This window comes from Lithobates pipiens, unplaced genomic scaffold, assembly GCF_037356315.1.
Source record: "Lithobates pipiens isolate NorthernLeopardFrog02 unplaced genomic scaffold, aLitPip1_a1.2 Scaffold_22, whole genome shotgun sequence".
Lineage (NCBI taxonomy): Eukaryota > Metazoa > Chordata > Amphibia > Anura > Ranidae > Lithobates > Lithobates pipiens.
This window is the reverse complement of record NW_027507784.1, coordinates 178,386,895-178,409,306: the sequence shown is the minus strand read 5'-3', so window position 1 is coordinate 178,409,306 and position 22,412 is coordinate 178,386,895. Positions and strand designations below refer to the sequence as shown.

The 22,412-nt window shown below is 42.3% G+C and overlaps 1 protein-coding gene across 2 annotated transcripts in view; it reads right to left on the bottom strand.

The window, feature by feature from the left end:
- Positions 1-22,412, bottom strand: part of HIBCH (3-hydroxyisobutyryl-CoA hydrolase) — a 215,789-nt gene that overhangs the window by 46,591 nt on the left and 146,786 nt on the right. For both annotated transcript variants that reach the window (XM_077448677.1, XM_077448678.1), the window contains exons 9-10: positions 22,135-22,221; positions 18,661-18,719 (exon numbers count right to left, since the gene is read on the bottom strand). In XM_077448677.1, coding sequence (XP_077304803.1) covers positions 18,661-18,719; positions 22,135-22,221 — 146 coding nt within the window. The remainder of the gene's footprint in view (positions 1-18,660; positions 18,720-22,134; positions 22,222-22,412) is intronic.

The following is a 22,412-nucleotide window of genomic DNA, read 5'->3' as shown; positions in this document are numbered from 1 at the left end:
ACCATCCGTATGTAGAGCAACAATTCTTTTTTTCAGATCCTCAGAGAGTTCTTTGCTATGAGGTACCATGTTGAACTTCCAGTGACCAGTATGAGAGAGTGAGAGTGATAACAAAAAAGTTAACACACCTGTTCCCCTTTCACATCTGAGACCTTGTAACACTAACGAGTCACATGACACCGGGGAGGGAAAATGGCTAATTGGGCTCGATTTGGACATTTTCACTTAGGGGTGTACTCACTTTTGTTGCCAGTGGTTTAGACAATAATGACTGTGTTTCGAGTTATTTTGATGGGACAGCAAATTTACACTGTTATACAAGCTGTACACTCACTACTCTACATTGTAGCAAAATGTAGTTTCTTCAGTGTTGTCACATGAAAAGATAGAAGAAAATATTTACAAAAATGTCAGGGGTGTAATCACTTTTGTGAGACACTGTATTTCTAGGGTAGAATCAACATAGTTGAATGCTAGTTTTTCATTTTTACTAACAGCTGAATTTTCAGGACAAGCTATGTTGGTGTATACCCCCTTTTTCTAAGATCTACCCAGTACTGATGTACAAGGTATTAACAAAATGTTCAGATCAACAATCTTTAAAAAAAAGATTACAACCCATTAGGATATACAAGGAAGGTTGTCACTGAGAGGCAGTGATTACTGTGTAACAGCTTGCACCCTTTCTATGTAACTACATCTATTTATATAATTTGTTCACAAAAAGAACGCACTGCAGTTCAATTACATATTGAACTTCTTCTCTGCATATACTGCCCCCTGACTTATCCCCCACACTCCTCCCTCACACATATTCCCCCTGTCATACCCTCAGCACACCTGTCTTGTACACACTGCCCACTGCTATACCCCCTGCATGCCTACCCTTCACATACTGCCCTAGGCATACCTTCCGCACGCCTCCCCTTCACAAGCTTCCCGCTAAAACACTTTTTAGCATCACTTTTAATATAACCATCATTATTTGTCTGGAATGGGTACACTTTTGCTAGTACTGATAAAGTAGCAACAGAGCAAGGCATCATTATTCAGAAACTGGAGCCTGCTGCATACATCTGTGTGTTCTAGGCGAGAAGCAACCACATTTTATGCTAAATTTATTGAGTGATATAAAATTATTGAACAATAGCATACAAGTCTAAAAGATATCTTCATGGGGATCTATTCGGAATTAAAACCTGTCTGGTCTGCCCGAAAAGTTTAAAAAAACACAGGCAAAGCTGTGTTTTAAAAAGAATGATGCACGCGTATAATGCAATTTGTTCCAATGGCCAGTTTAGGTGCTGTACCGTTAGAGTGAAGAAAGCTATGAAAAGCTTAAAGACAAACACATGACTTCATCTAGCCATGTTTTTTAGAATAATACTTTTATACTAATTTTTCTTCTTCACAGTGGTGGCACAGCAGTAATTTTCAAGCTGAAGATATTTATGCTCGAGCAGAGGGAAGATCTGAAAGGGTTTAAGGAGCTGCCGATTAACTGTAAGGCTTAGAGTGCTGATGGATATTGCCTTTCTACATTTTAATTGCATCTAGCGAAAGTCTTCACAGTAATTGTCTGCTACCACCCAAACAACTGGGTTTGGTTTTTAACATCATGAATAGTCCACAAGTTAGAGGGTCAGTACATCTAAAACTGATATTTAAGTTTTTGCTTGATGCTGCAGAGTTAAAATCACATAACATACAACTTTTGGGGCTATGGTAAAGTTCCAGTGCTTGAGATCCCACCTATAACAGATACTTTACATTTGGGTGGACTTGCTCTTTAACTTCAACTATTGTGCTTTAATAATCACAACTGTGCTCTGAAATCAATGTGGAATGGGTATATTCAATGCTGTATCCCGGCCTAGGCTGACAAGGCCCAGGCCTAGGGCAGCAGTTTGCAAAAGGGGCAGCACAGAAAGAGTCCCCCCTGGCTTGCGCTGTTAGTGTAGCACCAGTCTTATTGGGCGGACTGGGCTGAGAGGCAAATAAGTCTAGCTCTCCCATAAAGCATCTGCTTTCGGTATGCGGGCAGCTGGCAACTTGGGGGGGGGGGGGGCACCATTTCTAATTTTGACTGTCCTATCATCCTGGACCACAAACCCTCCTCACTGTGCTATATGTTTTCTGCTGCACCAATGGCATGGTTATATCTTCTTGGTCCTCTCCATAAGATTATGAGAAATTTGTGTTTAAAGTAGAACTATAGGCAACACTTTTTTTTTTTCATTTTGGAAAGAGTAAGGGAGGGTTTTACCCCGTCAGTTTATCTTTTACCATCCCAGTCCCATTGCAGAGATTTCCTTTCACTTCCTGCCCCATAGCCAAGCAGATAGTAAGAGGAAATCTATGCAAATTAAGGGAGTCTATCTTAGGGCGGGTCTTAAACAGCAAGGGGTGTGGCCTTGACTGGAAGGGGTGGGTCATATTTAAATTGGGGGGTGCACGAGTTTAGTCAGGCCTAGGGAAGCACAAAACCTAAATACACCACTGGGTATATAAGAGCCTTAATTACCTAAAAGGGAATAAATCAAGGGCTGGTCTACATGAGCATTTGCTTCGGAAACCAACTTGTTAAGTTGTCTTGAGGGATATGGAATCCAATGTTTGAGGTCTCCACTAGACCTAATGGTAATTTATTCTTGCTTTTACTGTCCCTCACTTTCCTCCTATGACTCCATTTAAAAGATTGTGAATGCATTTCAAATGCATCTCAGAATATTTTCAGATATATGTGGTTTGCCTGAAAGGACATGTACTGTATGCTGTATTTGACTCGCTTTTTTTTTTATTTTTATTTTTTTAGGGAGATGAATCTCTTTCCTGACAGATTCTGACATAAATTCGAAAGCTTTTATGTTTCTCTAAGCTGAGGATTGCTTTATTCAGCCACCCTCCCTATGTGAAACGCAATTTTAATATAAATGGTACTGACTTGCTCCATCTGTATTTCAACAGTTTAATACCTACTTCTGGTAATGAACATTATACATTACAATTTCATCTGTGATCAACTTAATCAATAGATTTGGCAAATGGCATTTGGCATTCAATTCAATGACTGGCTTGATGGAAATAATATTTTGTTATGGTCTCCACATTCAAGCACACATATAATCAATCATCCCTAAACCATTGAATGTGATATAAAATACTTACTGAAGGAGGCATTTACAAACTAAGTTCCATCAAATACCCCGCCATCCTATGAAAATGTGTGAGTCCAAAATCTAGAAATTTATATTCAAGCATTTATAACTACAATTCTTGCTACTGTATTGATACTGTATTTTAAATTAAAATGCAAGGACAGTTAGCCAACACCAGCTACTGTAATTATGGATTAGTTGTCTATGAACCTATAGATAGGAATGAGGACAAAGCCATTTCTTTGTTTTGTTACAGTATTTATGCTTGCAGGAAAGAATAAAGGAAAAACAATAAGTGAACGAATTTGACAGCTCATTCATTCTCTCCAGCACAAAAAGTCACGTTTCTGCCTAGATGCTTAATAAAGCTGAACAACCCTACTTTTCTGGGTACAGAATATCCTACCAGTAAGTAATCTGCCAACTGTGCTCACAAAATATATTAACCACTTGACCACTGGGCACTTAAACCCCCTTAATAACCAGACCAATTTTCAGATTTTGGTGCTCTCCCATTTTGAATGACAATTACTCAGTTATACAACACTGTACCTATTTGAAATTTTTGTACTTTTTTCACACAAATAGAGCTTTCTTTTGGTGGTATTTAATCACCAGTGGGTTTTTTATTTTTTGCGCTATAAAAGAAAAAAGACCGAACAATTCTGTAAAAAGTTCATTTTTTTTGTTTCTGTTATAAAATTTAGCAAATTAGTAATTTTTCTTCATATATTTTGGCCAAAATCTATACCACTACATATCTTTGCTAAAAATAACCCAAATCGGTGTGTATTATTTGGTCTTTGTGAAAGTTATAGAGTCCACAAGCTATGGTGCCAATCTCTGAAAATTGATCACACCTGAAGTACTGACGGCCTATCTCATTTCTTGAGACCCTAACATGCCAGAAAAGTACAAATACCCCCCAAATGACTCCTTTTTGGAAAGTAGACATTCCAAGGTGTTTAGTAAGAGGCATGATGAGTTTTTTGAAGTTGTCATTTTTTCCCACAATTCTTTGCAAAATCAAGATTTTCTTTTCTTTTTTTCACAAAATTGTTAAATTAGCAGGTTATTTCTCACACACAGCATATGCATACCACAAATTACACCCCAAAACACATGCTACTACTGCTCCTGAGTATGGCGATACCACATGTGTGAGACTTTTACATAGCGTGGCCACATAGAGGCCCAACAGCAGGGAGCGCCATCAGGCATTCTTGGGGCATAAATTACACATATCATTTCTTGACTACCTCTTACATTTTTGAAGGCCCTGGAGAACCAAAACAATGGAAACGCCCCAAAAATTACACAATTTTGGAAAGAAAACAACCCAATTTATAATCTATGAGGCATATCAAGTCTTTTGAACATGTCATTTTTTTTTTTCTATAAGTTTTTGGAAAATGTGTAAAGGAAATTAGAACGCATTTATTTTACACAACGTTGTCCATTTACACAATATTTCTAACACATAACATGTACATGGCAAAAATTACACCCCAAAATCGATTCTCCTACTCCTCCTGAGTATGGCAATACCACATGTTTGAGACTTTTCCACAGCGTGACCACATACAGAAGACCAATATGCAGGGAGCACCATCAGGTGTTCTAGGGACATAAGTTTCAAATTTAATTTGACTACCTATTACACTTTTGTGAGGCACTGTAGTGCCATGGATGTGGTATGGATGAGCATGAATGGGGATGGATGAGCCGTGGATGGGGATGGCTGAGCATGAATGAGTATGGCTGGGTACGGCTGAGTATAGATGGGATGGCTGGGTATGGCTGAGTATGACTGAGCACGATTGAGTATGGCTGGGTATGGCTGGGTATGGCTGGGTCCGGCTGGGTATGACTGAGTACGATTGAGTATGGCTGAGTACGGCTGGGTACGGCTGGGTATGACTGAGTACGATTGAGTATGGCTGGATATGGCTGAGTACGATTGAGTATGGCTGGGTATGGCTGAGTACGGCTGGGTATGACTGGGTATGGCTGAGTATGGCTGGGTATGGCTGGGTCTGGCTGTGTACGACTGCGTACAGTTGAGTATGGCTGGCTACGGCTGAGTATGGCTGGGTACAGCTAATTTTGGATGGGATGCCTGAGCATGGATGGATGAATGGATTAGTATTGCTGAGGATGGATGGATGGATGAGGTTGGATGGATCCACAGGACCCGGCGCATCACGGATCACGGTAAACGCCCGCTCATCGCGGCCGTTTACCACGTGATCGCTCCGTCAAATGACGGAGTGATCACTTGTAAACAAACCGGCGTCATGTTATGACGCCGGTTCCTCCCTCCCCCTCTCTGTACCGATCGGTACAGCGGAGGGGGAAGAGATCAGTGTCAGCAGCACTGTGGGCTGCATCTGCAGTGCCCACATCGCTGCTCACCTAAAATTAACCCCTCAATTCCCTGCCATTACTCTGCAATACTCTGCAACACTCTGCAATACCCTGCAACACCCGCCAATACCCTGCAATACCCGCCAATACCCTGCAACACTCTGCAATGCTCTGCAACACTCTGCAACACCCTGCAACACTCTGCAATACCCTGCAACACTCTGCAATACCCTGCAACACTCTGCAATACCCTGCAATACCCTGCAATACCCTGCAACACTCTGCAATACCCTGCAACACTCTGCAACACCCGCCAATACCCTGCAACACTCTGCAATGCTCTGCAACACCGGCCAATACCCTGCAACACTCTGCAATGCTCTGCAACACCTGCCAATACCCTGCAACACTCTGCAATGCTCTGCAACACCCGCCAACACCCGCCAATACCCTGCAACATTCTGCAATGCCCTGCAACACTCTGCAATGCCCTGCAACACTCTGCAATGCCCTGCAACACTCTGCAATGCCCTGCAACACTCTGCAACGCCCTGCAACACTCTGCAACGCCCTGCAACACTCTGCAACGCCCTGCAATACCCTGCAACGCTCTGCAATACCCTGCAACACTCGCCAATACCCTGCAACACTCGCCAATACCCTGCAACACTCTGCAATGCTCTGCAACACCTGCCAATACCCTGCAACACTCTGCAACACCCGCCAATACCCTGTAACACTCTGCAATGCTCTGTAACATCTGCCAATACCCTGCAACATTCTGCAATGCTCTGCAACACCCGCCAATACCCTGCAATGCTCTGCAACGCAATACTCTGCAACGCCATACTCTGAGATACCCAGCCATACCCTGAGATACCCAGCCATACTCGGAGATACCCAGCCATACTTGGAGATACCCAGCCATACCCAGCCATAGTCGGTGATACCCTGCAACACTCTGCAACACCCGCCAATACCCTGCAACACTCTGCAATACCCTGCAACACTCTGCAATGCTCTGCAACACCCGCCAATACCCTGCAACACTCTGCAATGCTCTGCAACACCCGCCAATACCCTGCAACACTCTGCAACACCCGCCAATACCCTGCAACACTCTGCAATGCTCTGTAACACCTGCCAATACCCTGCAACACTCTGCAATGCTCTGCAACACCCGTCAATACCCTGCAATGCTCTGCAACGCAATACTCTGCAACGCCATACTCTGAGATACCCAGCCATACCCGGAGATACCCAGCCATACCCGGAGATACCAAGCCATACTCGGAGATACCCAGCCATACCCGGCCATAGTCAGTGATACCCTCTAATACCCAGCCATAGACATCCCCCCCCCCCCTCCGGTGCTTCTACCGACTCGCCAATACGATCAAAGCCAGAATCTTTTTATTTTTCAGGCTTCCCAGCTTAGAGGTGAGATGCGGGGTCTTATTGACCCCATATCTCACTGTAAAGAGGACCTGTCATGCCATATTCCTATTACAAGGGATGTTTACATTCCTTGTAATAGGAATAAAAGTGATCCAAAAATTTGTTTTTGGGAAAAAAATGTCAAACTAAAATAAATAAAGTAAAATGAACAATAAAAAAAAAATTTGTTTTTTAAAGCACCCCTGTCCCCATGTGCTCGCATGCAGAAGCAAACGCATACGTAAGTCCCGCCCACATATGAAAACGGTGTTCAAACCACACATGTGAGGTATCGCGGCGAACGTTAGAGTGAGAGCAATAATTCTAGACCTCCTCTGTAACTCAAAACATATAACCAGTAAAAAAAATGTAAATCGTCGCCTATGGGGATTTTTAAGTAGCGACGTTTGGCGCCATTCCACGAGCGTGTGCAATTTTGAAGAGTGACATGTTAGGTATCCATTTACTCAGCGTAACTTCATCTTTCACATTGGGCTAACTTTACTGCGTTTTTTTTTTTAAGCACAAAACTGTTTTTTTTCCAAAAAAAAGCATTTGAAAAATTGCTGCGCAAATACCGTGCGAGATAAAAAATTGCAACGACCACCATTGTATTCTCCAGGGTGTTTGCTAAAAAAAATATAGAATGTTTTGGGATTCTATGTAATTTTCTAGCAAATAAATGATGATTTTTACATGTAGGAGAGAAATGTCAGAATTGTCCTGGGTGCTCCAGAACGTCTGATGGCGCTCCCTGCATGTTGGGCCTCTGTATGTGGCCACACTGTGTAAAAGCCTCACACATGTGGTATCACCGTACTCGGGAGTAATAGCAGAATGTGTTTTGGGGTGTAATTTGTGGTATGCATATGCTGTGTGTGAGAAATAAACTGATAATATGACAATTTTGTGAAAAAAAAAAAGTAAAAAAAATCTTGATTTTGCAAAGAATTGTGGGAAAAAATGACAACTTCAAAAAACTCATCATGCCTATTACTAAAAGTGTGATAAATTTTCAGATATTGGCACCATAGCTTGTGGACTTTATAACTTTCACAAAGACCAAATAATATCCACCAATTTGTACTTATTTTTACCAAAGATATGTAGTAGTATAAATTTTGGCCAAAATTTATGAAGAAAAAATTACTAATCTGCTAAATTTTATAACAGAAACAAAGAAAAATTCATTTTTTTACAGAATTTTCTGTATTTTTTCTTTTATAGCACAAAAAATAAAAAACCGAGCGGTGATTAAATACCACCAAAAGAAAGCTCCATTTGTGTGAAAAAGGGACAAAAATTTCATATGGGTCCAGTGTTGCATGACTGAGCAATTGTCATTCAAAATGTGAGAGCACCGAAAGCTGAAAATTGGTCTGGTTATTAAAGCGGTAGTAAACCCGCTAATTTATTTATTTTTTTACCACCTGCAAAGCAAAAGGCATAATGAGCTAGTATGCACCGCATACTAGCTCAATATGAAATACTTACCTTAGAACGAGGCCCCGACATCTGGCCCGATCCACGCCGAGGGAGCTGACATGCTCCAACAAGGCATTTCTTCCGGGTATCGCGGCTCCAGCGCTGTGAGTGGCCGGAGCTGCGATATCGTCACTCCCGCGCATGCGCGCGGGAGATTTCATCCTGGCCGGGCCGGCCACTGCCGGACTTTCAGCCGAGAATCCCCTTGTGCGCATGCGCCGCTGCAGTCAGCGGCGCATACCGAGGGGAATATCTCCTAAACCGTACAGGTTTAGGAAATATTTTTTTACCTACAGGTAAGCCTTATTATAGGCTTTCCTGTAGGTAAAAGTAAAAAAAAAATGAGTATACAACCACTTTAATGCCGCGTACACACGGTCGGAGAATCCGTCGGAATGCGTCTTATCGGATCATAATGGCGGCGATCAACGATTTTTATTGTGCCTGTGACATTATGGCGGACACATTTTTGGGACCGTTGTCATTTATACAGCAATCAGTGCTATACAAGTGCACTGATTCCTGTGTAAATGACACTGTCATTGAGGGGGTTAACCAGGAGGTGGCAGTGTAGGGGTTAAGTGTGTCCTAGAGGTGTGTTTATAATTGTGGGGGGCGTGGCTGTGATTTACAGAATACTGATCTCTGCTCCAATCACAGGGAGAAGAGATCAGTGTCACCTGTTGTTAGGCAGAACGGGGTGATGCTGTTTACATCGGCATCTCCCCGTTCTCCCAGCATTCTCTGGGACTGTAACATCATAATGGGCGGGGACATCATCCGATGATGTCCATATATAAGTCGCCGCACGCCGCGTCCCTGCCATTGTGACCGGAGACAGCGACGAGGCAACATTTCCAGAAGAGAAGAACAGAAGACGGCGACAGAAGACCGCTTGTAAAAGAGCTAGAAGAAGGCGCGGTGGCCCGGCAAGAAGAACCGAAGAGGGGGACAAGACTCCCAAAGAGGAGGACAAGACCCTCGAAGTCGGAAGAAGAGGGCGGCGGCGAAGAAGAAAGCTCCTCCGCTAGTGAAAGAGCTAGCAAAAGAGCAGAAGATAGCGGAGGAGTCCGGCGAGAAGACCCCCGAAGACGGAAGAAGACCACCGGAGCTGTGCAATAAACTATTTGTGTTGTGTTTTTTTTTTACTTTTTTTTCACAGGTGAATGGGTAGGGGTACATTGTACCCCATACTCATTCACATAGGGTGGTGGGCCGGAATCCGGGGGCCCCCCGCCTGCAGACCCCGACAACCAACGGCCAGGGTTGTCGGGTAGAGGCCCTTGTCCTCATCAACATGGGGACAAGGTCCTTTGGGGTGGGGGGGCCGCACGGCCCCCCTTCCCCAAGGCACCCCCCATGTTGAGGGCACGTGGCCTGGTACGGCTCGGGGGGGGGGCGCTCGCTCGTCCCCACCCCCTTTCCTGGCCGGCCGGGTAGCGTGCTCAGATAAGGGTCTGTTATGGACCTAGGGGAGGACCCCCACTCTGATTTTTCAGCATAGGGATTCCCCTTTAAGTCCATACTAGGTGACGGGGCCAGCGACGCCTCCTTCACTGGCCCCGGCTACCTGGAGACGCGCTCAAAATGAGCGGACTTTCCTCCGCGTGTGTGGGCGAGTCTGTTCATTTCAAAAGTACGGCGGATAGTCCGGCGGACTTAGTACAGCGTATTAGTCCGCTGAAAAAGTGCCGTGTGTGGGTAAGTAGCTTGTTCGGAAAGTCCGGCGGACAGTCCAGCGGGAAGTCCATCAGACTAAGTCCGCCGGATAGTTGGCTACGTGTGTACGCGGCATTAGAAATAATTCACTTAAATCAAACAAGAGTCTAATGGACATCCCGGGTATGATAAAATTTGAAATATGAAATCATACATTTTAATATAATATATATATATATATATATATATATATATATATATATATATATATATACACACATACATATATAAAATATAATAAATAACTATAATAAAAATAAAACTCAGAGACAAATGGGTGCACGACATTCCCACCTTTGATAATGATGATTGGGATGACATGTGGGACTTCCCTTTCAGATCCCTGGTCTCCCTGAGAGACCGGCTAATACAGTTTAAGATGGTCCACCGAGCATAAAATGAACCCCGCCTCCCCCCCGGGGTGTTGGCGTTGTGGGACAATACCGGGGGACTTCACTCATATTTTTTGGACCTGCCCAGCCATTGTCGACTATTGGAAGGAGATACTAAGGGTCATAACACAGGTCACCTCCATATCGCCCTGGTTGGGCTACTTCTCTTCTACGCCCGCAAGGCCATAGCCCTCAGCGGGCGTAAGCCAACTCCTCCTCCTCTCTCCCTGTGGAAAAAACTGGTCAACGGCAGCCTGCCTCTTTACAAAGACTGCTATGTTAATAGGGGTTGCCCGCAAAAATATGACAAGGTCTGGTCCAACTGGCTGGCAGGCGCCTCCACAGCCTCTGACCCGCAGCCTACTTAACATGTTATCTTCTGATAATAAATAGGAAACTGCACCAGTGAAAATGTCGTGTATCTGAGTAGCATGTTTTAGCTCCAAGCTGTCCTGTTGCACATGGAGTCAGCTCTCTGTGGCCATTGAGGTGCCATAGACTCTCTGACATATTTTGTATGTACCAAACTGTCTTATATTACAACTCTTTTTTTTTTATTATTCTTTATTTTTGAGGTTTTACAAAATTTACACACAACCATAGTATATATAAACCATTTCACATAGTAATAAATACAACATCATTTCTTTTAAGAGTGGTCTTCCTTTTCCCTCCCCCACCCCCGAACCCCCCCCCCCCCCTCCCCACCCCTCTCTCACTCGATCCTTACCCAGGGGTTTCTTTTTAACTAACATTCCAGCATCTTCAAATAGTTTTCAGTTTTTCCATATTGTACCCAAAGGTGTCACTTATTCTGGTACCTCCCCTCCAAATTATCCAATTTGTACATTGTCTCTTCAATAATTTGTGTCCTTTCTAATCTTTCTACCCACTCCCTCATCGAGGGAGGATCAGATCTTTTCCATCTTTGCGGTATCAATGATTTAGCAGCGTTCAATAAACAGGGGATCAAGGAATACCCATACTCCCTCTCCCCTTATTCCAGGTCGTGAAATAAGCATACCCATGGATCCCTCCTAATCCGTTCACCTGTTATTTAAAAAATAGCTTTTATTATTTTATCCCAAAATGTCTGCATCTTGGGGCACTGCCACCATATATGAGCGAATGACCCCACCCCCAAGCAACCTCTCCAACATGACCGGGGGGTCTCACTACATATTTTATTTCCTTGTTGTGGGGTTATATACCATCTTGTTAAAAGTTTATACGACATCTCTCTTGTTTGTGAGTCTATAGCAACCGAGTAGGTTCGTCTAATTATCCTATTTCTATGATGATCATTACTTAAGGACCCAATTTCATTTTCCCACTTTTCTAGGCAGGGGGGGTAGTTTTGCTCTATTACTTCTATTAGGATTTTATAAAGTTTTGAAATCCTTTTTTCTAGGCATTGACGGTTCACTAATAGCTTCTCCAATGGTCTAAATTGTTCCTTACCCCGTAATGGCTGTGATAAAGACTGAGTGAAATAATATAATTGATAATATCTCCATTTATCTAATGGTTTGTGACCCCATTTCCCTATGATTTCCTCATATGTGCATATCCTATTTCCTTCCATCACCTCCTGTAGTTTAATATTATCTTTCTTAACCCATCTACTATAATATAAATATTCCTCTTGACCTGGAATAAAAAATTTAGTGTCCAATAGTGGCATTAATGGTGAGTTGTGCTCCCAGTTATATCTCTTATTTATTGTGTCCCAAATCTGAAGTAGGTTTTTTGTCAGTGTACTTGTGCTATGGCCTAATTCTCTATATTTTGCAGGTATCCATATTATTTCCCCTAATTCCCTTCTACTTAACTTAATTTCTAATTCCACCCAATCCTTTCCCTTTTTATTGTGTATCCAATCCGGGATTCGTGAGATTGCTATGGCCTCATAATACTTTTTAAAATCAGGCATTGCCAACCCTCCCCTATCTTTACTTCTTATCAAAGTGTTCAGTGCCACCCTCGCCGCTTTTTTTTTCCATATAAATCTTTTAATCATAGTTTTAAGTTTGCTTAGATAGACCTGTGGTAACGCTATTGGGATCATTTGGCATGTATAAGTAAAAATTGGTAAGATAAACATTTTAACTACATTTATTCTACCTATCCATGATAGAGCTTTATATTGACACCTTTCCAAATGTTGTTTGATTTTATTTAATATGGGGATATAGTTGGCCTCAAACAGGTCACCCATCTCTGCTGTCAACCTTATTCCCAAATAGGCCAATTCCTTCCCACACCATCTAAAGGGAAATTTAGATTGGAGGATACTCTGCTCTACTATTGGCATATTTAAGTTCAAAATTTCGGATTTAGTTATATTAACCTTAAAGTTAGAAACTTTCCCAAATTTCGATAGTTCTTCCATTATCACCGGTATGGAAGACCCAGGGTTGGAAATATAGAGCAAAAGGTCGTCCGCAAACGCCGCGACCTTGAACTCCCTCTCAACAGCCCGTATCCCATGGATATTTTGATTCTTCCTAATGGCCATCAGCAGGGGTTCTAGCGACAATATAAATAATAATGGGGAGAGCGGGCAACCCTGTCTTGTCCCATTGAACAACTCAAGGGGACAGGACAGGGCCCCATTTATTCTTATTTTAGCTTTAGGGTGGGTGTATAGGGCTTCTATCCAGCCCCTCATCCTCTCCCCTAATCCATACCGTTCCAGCACTTCGAACAGGAACCCCCACCCTACTCTGTCAAATGCCTTTTCCGCATCTATCGACATGAGCACCGTGGGGGCACCCTGTCTTACAGCTTCTTGGCATAACATAATGGTCTTTAGTGTGTTATCTCGTCCTTCTCTCCCTTGAATAAATCCAACCTGATCCTGCTGTATCCACTCTGACACATGGGGTCCTAATCATTCAGCGATAATTTTTGCAAACAGTTTAATGTCTGAATTTAGTAAGGAAATTGGCCTATAGCTTTCTACTGCAGTTGGGTCCTTTCCCTCTATCAAGATCAGGACCACATGTGTTAAGAGTGTTTCTTCTCGGAATCTTTCGCCCTTCCCCACTGAATTAAAATAGTCGCATAGTTTTGGGACTAGCTGTTTTTGGAATTGCTTGTAATATGAAATCGGGAAACCATCAGGCCCCGGGCAACCTCCCTTAGCTGTATTTTTAATCGCCCTCTCGACCTCACCCATTGATATTGGGGCTTCTAATGCTTCCATTTCTATTTGCTTGGCCCTGGGGATATCTATCCCCTTTAAATAATCCTTTATTTCCTCCCGTCCTCTATTCTCTGCCTTATCCTGTTGTCCGATATTATAGAGGCCCCTATAATATGTATAAAATGTGTTCACAATATCATCTGGCATATTTTGTATATCCCCCTCAGCATTTCTCACTTTTGGGATAAAAGTTCTACTTTTCTTTTCCTTCACCCTCCTAGCCAGCCATTTACCTGGTTTATTCCCCCACTGATATCTTTCTCTTCCCAAGATATGGTAGGCCGTTCTCCTATCCTGCTCCAAGCAGTCATCTAGCTCTCTTTTTTTTATTATTAAGTATTGGGTGTCCCGAAGTCCCCTTGGTCTCCTCATCTGCTCCAGTCTCTGGATTTCCTCATATAGTAGGGTTTTCCTCCTCTCTCTCTCTCTCTTTTTCCCTGCACCGATCCCTATTAATACCCCTCTTTTTACTGCTTTGTGCGCTTCCCATAATACAGGACTAGAGGTTTCCGGTATGTCGTTCAGTCTAAAAAATTGTTCAATCTCATGCTCAATCCTTCCTACTGTATCCTCATCCTGTAGTAGAGATTCATTCAATCTCCAATTCGTCCTCGGTCCATGATCCTTCCCAATCTCCAACTGGATCAACACAGGTGCATGATCTGAGACTGTTCTTATTTTTATTTCGGCCTTCTTAAGTGCCCTTAGAAATGAATGTTCCAAGAAAATATAATCTATTCGGGAGAAGGAACCATGGACCGAAGAGAAACATGTATAATCCCTATCTTTTGGATGCAGTGTTCTCCAGGTATCCTGTAATTGGTATGAGGTTAACGCCCTTAAAAACATTCTCTGTTTATTTTCAGATATCCTGGGGCCCGCCCCTGTAGTATCTATTTTAGGGTTCATACTCCAATTGAAATCCCCTGCCAGGATTTATTTCCCCTCTTTAAAGTCTTCTATTTTATTCAGTACTTTCTTCAAGAATCTACCCGTATTCTTGTTTGGGGCATAAATGTTGACAATTGTACATTTAAAATTAAACAACATACCTTTTAGACACAGGTATCGACCCTCCGGATCCACTAGTCGCTCTTCTAGATTAAACCCCGTTGTTCTGCTGAAGCCTATCGCTACCCCTCTAGAGTAGGGGGATGGGGAGTCCCCATAAAACCATACCGGAAAATTAGCCGAATTCAATCTAACCCCAGAAGTGCATGTTATATGCGTCTCTTGAAGACATACTATATTTGCTTCCATGTATTGCAATTCGTCATTTATCCTATATCTTTTCCTTTTTGTATTTAAACCCCTTACATTATAAGTAATAACATTAAGTACTACCATACCTCCCTACCCGGGGTAATTCCCTCTCTTTTTTTTGGAGCGTCCAGTGGATCCAGTGGTACCTGTCCCTACTAACCCTATGGGAGGACCGAGTGAGAGCCCCAAGAAGCAACCAAAAACACCCCCCTCCCTCTCCCTCCCTCCCCCCATCTCCCCTCCCTCCTCCCCCCTTGTCCTATAACGGAACGTCTTGTGAGACTGGGTAGGACTCCCCCTTCCCGTTAGGCCTATGGCACTGGTGGACCGATATTTGTATTCGCCTCACCCCCATAGTATCCCTGGGGCTTGCACCCTTATCCATTCTCGCGAACATCTCAGAGAGCATCTCCCTAATTTGTGGGGGCTGGGGGGTTTCCCTAGGACTATCCGAAGCCATTTCTTCTGCCTCCCTGTTCACCACCTCCACCTCTCCCCGGGAATTATTCTAACCTACATCTTCATTCTGTGGGTTTACTCCACTTTTTTTTTTTACCTCGCTTGACTTTATGGCAGGATTTTTTGCCCCCCTACTCTCTTCCCCCTTCTGTCTACTTGGGCCCAAGCGAGATGGCTTTTCTATCCTGGGACTACCGGTCTCTTCATCTTCTCTTATACTAGAATTTGCGGCCATGTATTTTTGAATTCCGACCGGACTTGCAGCCGGGGTGATCGTCTTATTTGCTTTACCTGTTTTTCCTCTCATTTTGGCAGGACCAAGACTCCCCTCCCGCTATCTAACTATCACCGGGTTATTCTCTTTCCTATTTTCCCCCTCCCTTTGTTCCCCACTACCTCCACCCTAATCTGATATATCCCCCTCCCAAACCACTAAAAATCTCCTAAATATCCAAAACCACCCACAATGAAATTCAATTAGATCAAAAATATCAACAACATCCGTTAGCTTACTTATTAATTTTCACAAAAAAAAAAAAAAAAAAAAAAAGGGGGGGGGAATAATTCAATTGCTTTCCACGTTACGAATAAATCCTCTGTCCAAGTCCAAACCGTATAACTCCACGGTTTACTTATAGCGTAGTATACTAGGTGAAGGAAAATGATTAATATTGATATTGTTATAGCTGTTATGATAAATTCGTCTTTCAATGGTAATAAATTATAACTACTTAAAGTCAGAAAGCGATATCAAATATATCCAGTCCTTTAACCGCCAGATGAAGGAGAGGAAAATATTCACACAGCAAAGGAAGGGCATAAATCCATTTTTCCAGCGGGAGAAACTCTTGCGTCAACATCAAGATACATCCAGCTCCCACTGTTCAAAGCGGCACAAACTTCACCCTTTGGTTATATACATATACATTAAACTGTTCTTTATGTTCAAAGGGGGGTTCAAAAGATGGAGCAGGTTCCAGCAGCAAAAAGTTTTTACTTTTCTCTTCTTATCTCTTCCCCCTCTCGTCTCCCAAAGCACTCAAAACATAGCAGCAGCAGGTATGGGACATTTGCAGGGGTAATACTGTCCTTGGGGGGTCCACATTCAAACCAGCCTACTTATTCCATAGAGGAACGGGGGGGGAGGGGTACACTCCCAATAAGCCAGAGATATAGCCAGGGGGATATCTTCCTATCTGATATAATGTCCGTGCCCACCTCCAATCAACCTTGGGTTGCCCCCGTCACCATCTGAACGCTTGCCTTACCGCTGTCCCAGCACCATGGATCGACCGCCGAGCACAGCTCCCTAGATCAGCAGCTCCCCTCCAAGCGCCAGGTTCGGATGTCTTTGAACAGGGATCTTCCTCGCTGACAGGGGGGCATCCGCTGGACCATCCACCGATTCACGGCACCGAATAGAAGCAGACTATGAGCGTTTACTGCATGCTGGAGCTCAGGCTGCACCGGCCAGCCTACTAGCGCGCGCGCCGGGAGCACGAGAACCGCCGAAGCCGCTTCGAATCGGCGCGGCGTTGCTGACACTCTCCGTGAGCCAATGGAGTGGCACGCAGCGCAGCATCGAGTGCGCGGCGGGGGGGAGACAGAGCGAGGCCCTCAGGAGATCCGGCGAGCGGCTGCTCCTACGTCATGGCGCTCTGCCCCCTTATATTACAACTCTGTATACGCCACGCCTGTAACTCTAGTCGTGACCACTGTATGTGTTCTTTTTTTTGTTAGTTTGCTTGCTGTTTGTTTACTGTCTAAATCTCAATAAAAAGATTTGCAAAAAAAAAAAAAACTATAATAAAAATGATTCAATAATGTAATCAAATCAAAAACACTGAAATATGCTGAGTTGCAGAATTGTCACTGTCTTTACTTTTAGTGTTTGATGTCGAATTTCCCCACTAATTACTATCGCTCAATTCTGCAAGTGATTCTAATTTATTATCTCTGTTTTCTAGCTGGTCTATAACCACTTTTGATGTAAACTGACATTTTTTGGTTGCTATGGACAATCTCCAATTTCTTGGCATAAAGAACAGTATTTATAATATAAAACTGCATGCAGGACACTGGACAAACCACTAGGGACAAAGGGGATGTGTAATTATTTGATACAGTACTATAATCTGTAAGATTACAGTATACTGTATCTATACTGTGTTTTTGAATTTGGGACCGAACTCCGTACCCATGCGTCGCAGCGCTCGCAGGGAACGGAGCTCGGCACTGTGACAGATCGAGCGAGACACGTGGCTCGCAGATCACAGAGGGGAGATGGGACAAGGTAAGTAACCCCTACATGGATCTTGCGATGCGATCCCGAGTCTGGCTCGGGAATACCGCTTATGGTAATTAAATCTCACCCCAAGCCAGACTCGGGAATACAGCCAGGGAGGTTAAAGTGAAAAACCTTCAGTGGGGCGGCTGCCCCCCAGAGCCCCCCTTTTTCTTATCTAAACTCAATTGTTCCAGCGATGAGAATGAGTCCAGCAGCTCCATCTGCTGTCTTGGGTCCTCATTGGATAGATTGATAGCAGGAGCCAGGGGCCAAATCAGTGACACAGGAGCCAGGGGCGGTGAAGAATCCTGCTGGTTGTGTCAATGGAAACAGCAGCAGGACTCGGCAGTGCACCCGCAAATGTGCCCCCATGGAATGCGGCTCTCCGTGGGAGCACTTGATGAGAAGGAGGAGCCAGTAGCACCGCCTGGGGACCCCAGAAAAGGAGGATGGGGCCACTCTGTGCAAGACCCTTGTACAGACCAGTTAAGTATAACATGATTGTTATTTAAAAAAAATAAAAACCATTTACAATCACTTTAAATTACACACAGGTGGACTCTATTTACTAATTAGGTGACTTCTGAAGGCAATTGGTTCCCACTAGATTTTAGTTAACATTATCAGAGTAAGGGAGGCTGAAAAAAGCATGCCCCATTTTTCACATATTTATTTGTAAAAAATTCTGAAAACCATTTATAATTTTCCTTCCAAATTACAATTATGTGTTGGTCTATCAAATAAAATAAATTTATGTTATTTGGTTGTAACATGACAAAATGTGGAAAATGTCAAGGGGTGTGAATACTTTTTCAAGGCACTGTATTTTCTTTTGTGCTTGATAGATGGTTAGGTAGACAGACAGACAATAAGTATATATTGTACCTGTTTATTTTGTCCAAGTGTTCGGCAAGAATAAAAGGCTTCTCTTCATCTGATGTACTCTGTTTAACAGGGGTTGAGGGGACATGTCAGTGATTAAAGTATTACTGAATGTTAGTTTTCATTTATAGTGTATCAATAGTTAAGTATCCAACAATGGCCAAATTAAAGAACCCGGGGTTGTGCAGCCTACTTGCCCATGTGAGATGGGAATGGTGGAGCCTTGGAACCCAAGTCATTAACCCCTAAGGGGCTGAATAATCACCTAGAGGATTCATAATGTGCATACAACCTGATAAAAAAAGGCTCATCATTGGTTTAAAATTGATCACATAAAAAACATAAAAAAAACATAAAAATACAGTCAATGATAGCAATTGATCAGTGCTGCAGTAGACAATAGACATTAATCATCAGATGATTAAATAAAAATAAAAATAGATTAAATGAATATAAAATGAAAATAAGAAAGATGTGATAAAAAAAACAACAGATAATTAATTAATAAAGGTCACATGCACACTCAAAAGTGTAAATATAATTAAATATATAGTACAAAGAGTAAAAAAATCAAGCCAAGGAATTTATCCGCAGAATTACAAGTCTACATCTGTAGTAGTAAAAAGGAAGAACTCCACTAATATTCCATGTTTCCTTTAGGCCCGCAATATTATGTACAGACCAAAGACATTATTATGTCCGGACGGTAACATTGTAGTGAAAACTGAATTGCAAACCAAATACTAAGCTAGAAAATGACGAAGGGTCCTGAGCTATTTATATTATGCTGTGCGTCTCTAGTTCCTCATTTAAACCATTGGGCGATAAAGTATTTCATTTAAAAATCCAGAATTTCTCCCTCTTACAGAGCAAGGAAAATTTCTCATTATTAGTCAAAGTTCTATCTGAGATATATTCGATAGCTAGAACTTCTAGACATTTTTTATTGTGGTGGAACAAAAAAATGTCGGGGAATGATGTGTTTGTCGCAGCCCTTTCGAATGAACCTCCTATGTTCGCCCACTTGTTTGCGTAATGTGCGCATGGTGTGACCAACATACAGTAAATTACAGGGGCACCGGAGCACATAGATAACATATTCAGATGAGTAGGTGATGAATGGCTTGATAGTATACAACTGACCACCTGTACTAAAAAAACGATATCTACCAAGTTAGATGAACTGCCATGTTAGACATCCCCTTTTTCGGTACTGAAATATACCTGTCCCATGGTCGAAAAAGGCCCATGAGATAAACTTTCACTATGGAACTATAATTTGTTCGGGGCAATGGTGTTACTGAGTGACCTGAGGAACAACAGGCAATGACTCTACTAATTTTGGGTCCAATTGTAGGATACTCCAACAATTGCAGATTTTCTGTTTAACCTTTTTATATTCATCACTGTAACCAGTAAAAAATCTATTATTATTTTTATCTTCTCCATTTCTTTTTCTGTCCCCACCATGTATATCATCTTTTGAGCAGAAGGACGTGGGAGCTATATGCTTTTGATAAGCATCTTTCAGTAATGCATCCAGGAAAACTTTTTTCCAGAAATTTGTTTTTTAGGACCTGACCCTGCCTTTCATAATCCTCTACTTTGGAACAATTGCAGCGTAGCCTATGGAACTGTCCTCCTGGGGTATTGTTTCATCATGAGGGGTGATGGCAACTGGAGTAGTGTAAATAGGAGTTGGCGCTAGTTGGTTTACAATGATTTGTGAGATAATTCTACCATTTGCATGGGATAATTTGAAAATCCAATAATACTAGTTTGTCTGGGTCCACTACATGTGTAAACACTGTAGGCCGAGCTGATTATTGTTACAATGGGAAACGAAGGAGGAGAATAGTTCCACACTCCCATTCCAAATGCGCAGAACATCGTTAATGTACCTGCCATAGTACACGATGTGACGCATGAACGGGTTGTGGTTCCAAATGGCCAATTCCTCCCAGTACCCCATTGTAACATTAGCATAGCAAAGTGCAAAATTAGCCCCCATAGCTGGAGAAAGAATTGGCCTAGGAACATAAAATAGTTATGTTGCAAGCAAAATTGAGTCCCCTCCCTGCATTCATTAGAGATTACAATCATATTCTAGAAATATTACAGAATTATCACTGGGAAGAAGGCTACTTATGGGCATCATTAGACTTCAGTTCACTCTACACGTCTATTCTCCCATACACTAGGTCTGCGAGCCTTGCAATATTTTTTATATAGAGACCTTTCTGTCAACTCTTGACAAGCGCAATTTTTGCGAGAGACATTTTGGTGGTTGCTTCTATGGTTTACGCCCCTCCCAGGGGTTGTCTTCAGCTGCTAAGGATCCGTAGAGCTATTTGGGAATATTCTTCCTAGTAATCTGTCCCATTGGCGTCTGACCTTTTTGTGGTACTTTTTACAGTGACAAGCTCAGGCTCCCACTGATTCTCCATTATGGTGAGTTTAACTCTTTTATTATATTTTAATCAATTATTGTGTCAGGATGACTGAAGCCCTAACACCTGCACAGATGCCCCCTACCCGATCCTGGGCCAAATTTTCCCTTGGCAAAATCGATCCAGGGTGCCAAAAAGGTTGGAGACAGCTGCTTTAAAGAGATTTTATAACCCGCTGCATCTTTCAGACAGGAAATGAATGGAAATCTCCAAAGTGGGAAACAGACAAATAAAAACCTGATTGGGGTTTAACCCTTCCTTATTCTATTTCCAAAAACAAAGAAAAAAAAATTGGCTTTACATAGACTTTGAAAAAAATTGTAATGCCCTGTATAGCAGAACTTACACTGTAAGTAAGAGGGCAGTTACCCTGAGCCTGTCAGTCTGTACTGTATGTACATGTGCTATCACGGAATATGCTGACAGAAGAGTGCTAACTGGGCAGTTGGACGATTCATCAATCTACTGCCACTTGTTCTTTATACAATCACTGCATTCTGGGGACAGGAAGGTGACCAAACTGTAATTCTTTACTGCAGTAAGAATGCCAGCTTCCAAACCTTGCTGTGTTGCCTGACAGGAGTGGTGTAAAACCTGCATTTAGAATTACTTTAAATAGGTCTAGCAAACAAAAAAAATGGGTTGGCCTGATGCATGCCAATTCATATTCATACTAGTTTCTGAATACTTGGACTACATGGCTTTAGTAACCTTTCCTATAAGGCAAAGGCTGGCTCCACTTTCCGCTATAATGTGATACTGTTTAAATTAAATTTACTCTGTAAAATAGGCTGTCTTCCCTTGAAGAAATGACCCTTTAGTAACTCTTCAACTCTCTATATACACCTTCTCTTTTTAAGCCTTAAATACTTTGCTTCTTTTCTCTCGTTCCCTTGAACCACAATGCTGAGTGAATAGATTTTATTCCTTCTTTCTTCATTTTTCATTTTATTTAAAATATTAGTTTACATTTGTGATTGAGATTAGCCACTAGGACAGATAAATACATACAAGGGTATTCAAATACCTTTGTCTGATAGGTATCAAGTACTTCGGCAACATCTTTTTTGGTTGGTTCTTTCAGAGATGTAAGGTCTTTTTCAAGGGATGGAATCTAATAAAGCAATTAAATAAATTAATAAAATACATGAAAAAAAGCATCTGATCACAAAAAAAACACTACATTCTATTAGGCCACAATGTAACCACAAAGCTTTTACACTGCAGTTATATAGAAAGTCCTGATAACACCAGAGGCTCAGTTCACAACACTTTAAGACAAATATAAGGATATTTATTTCTGCC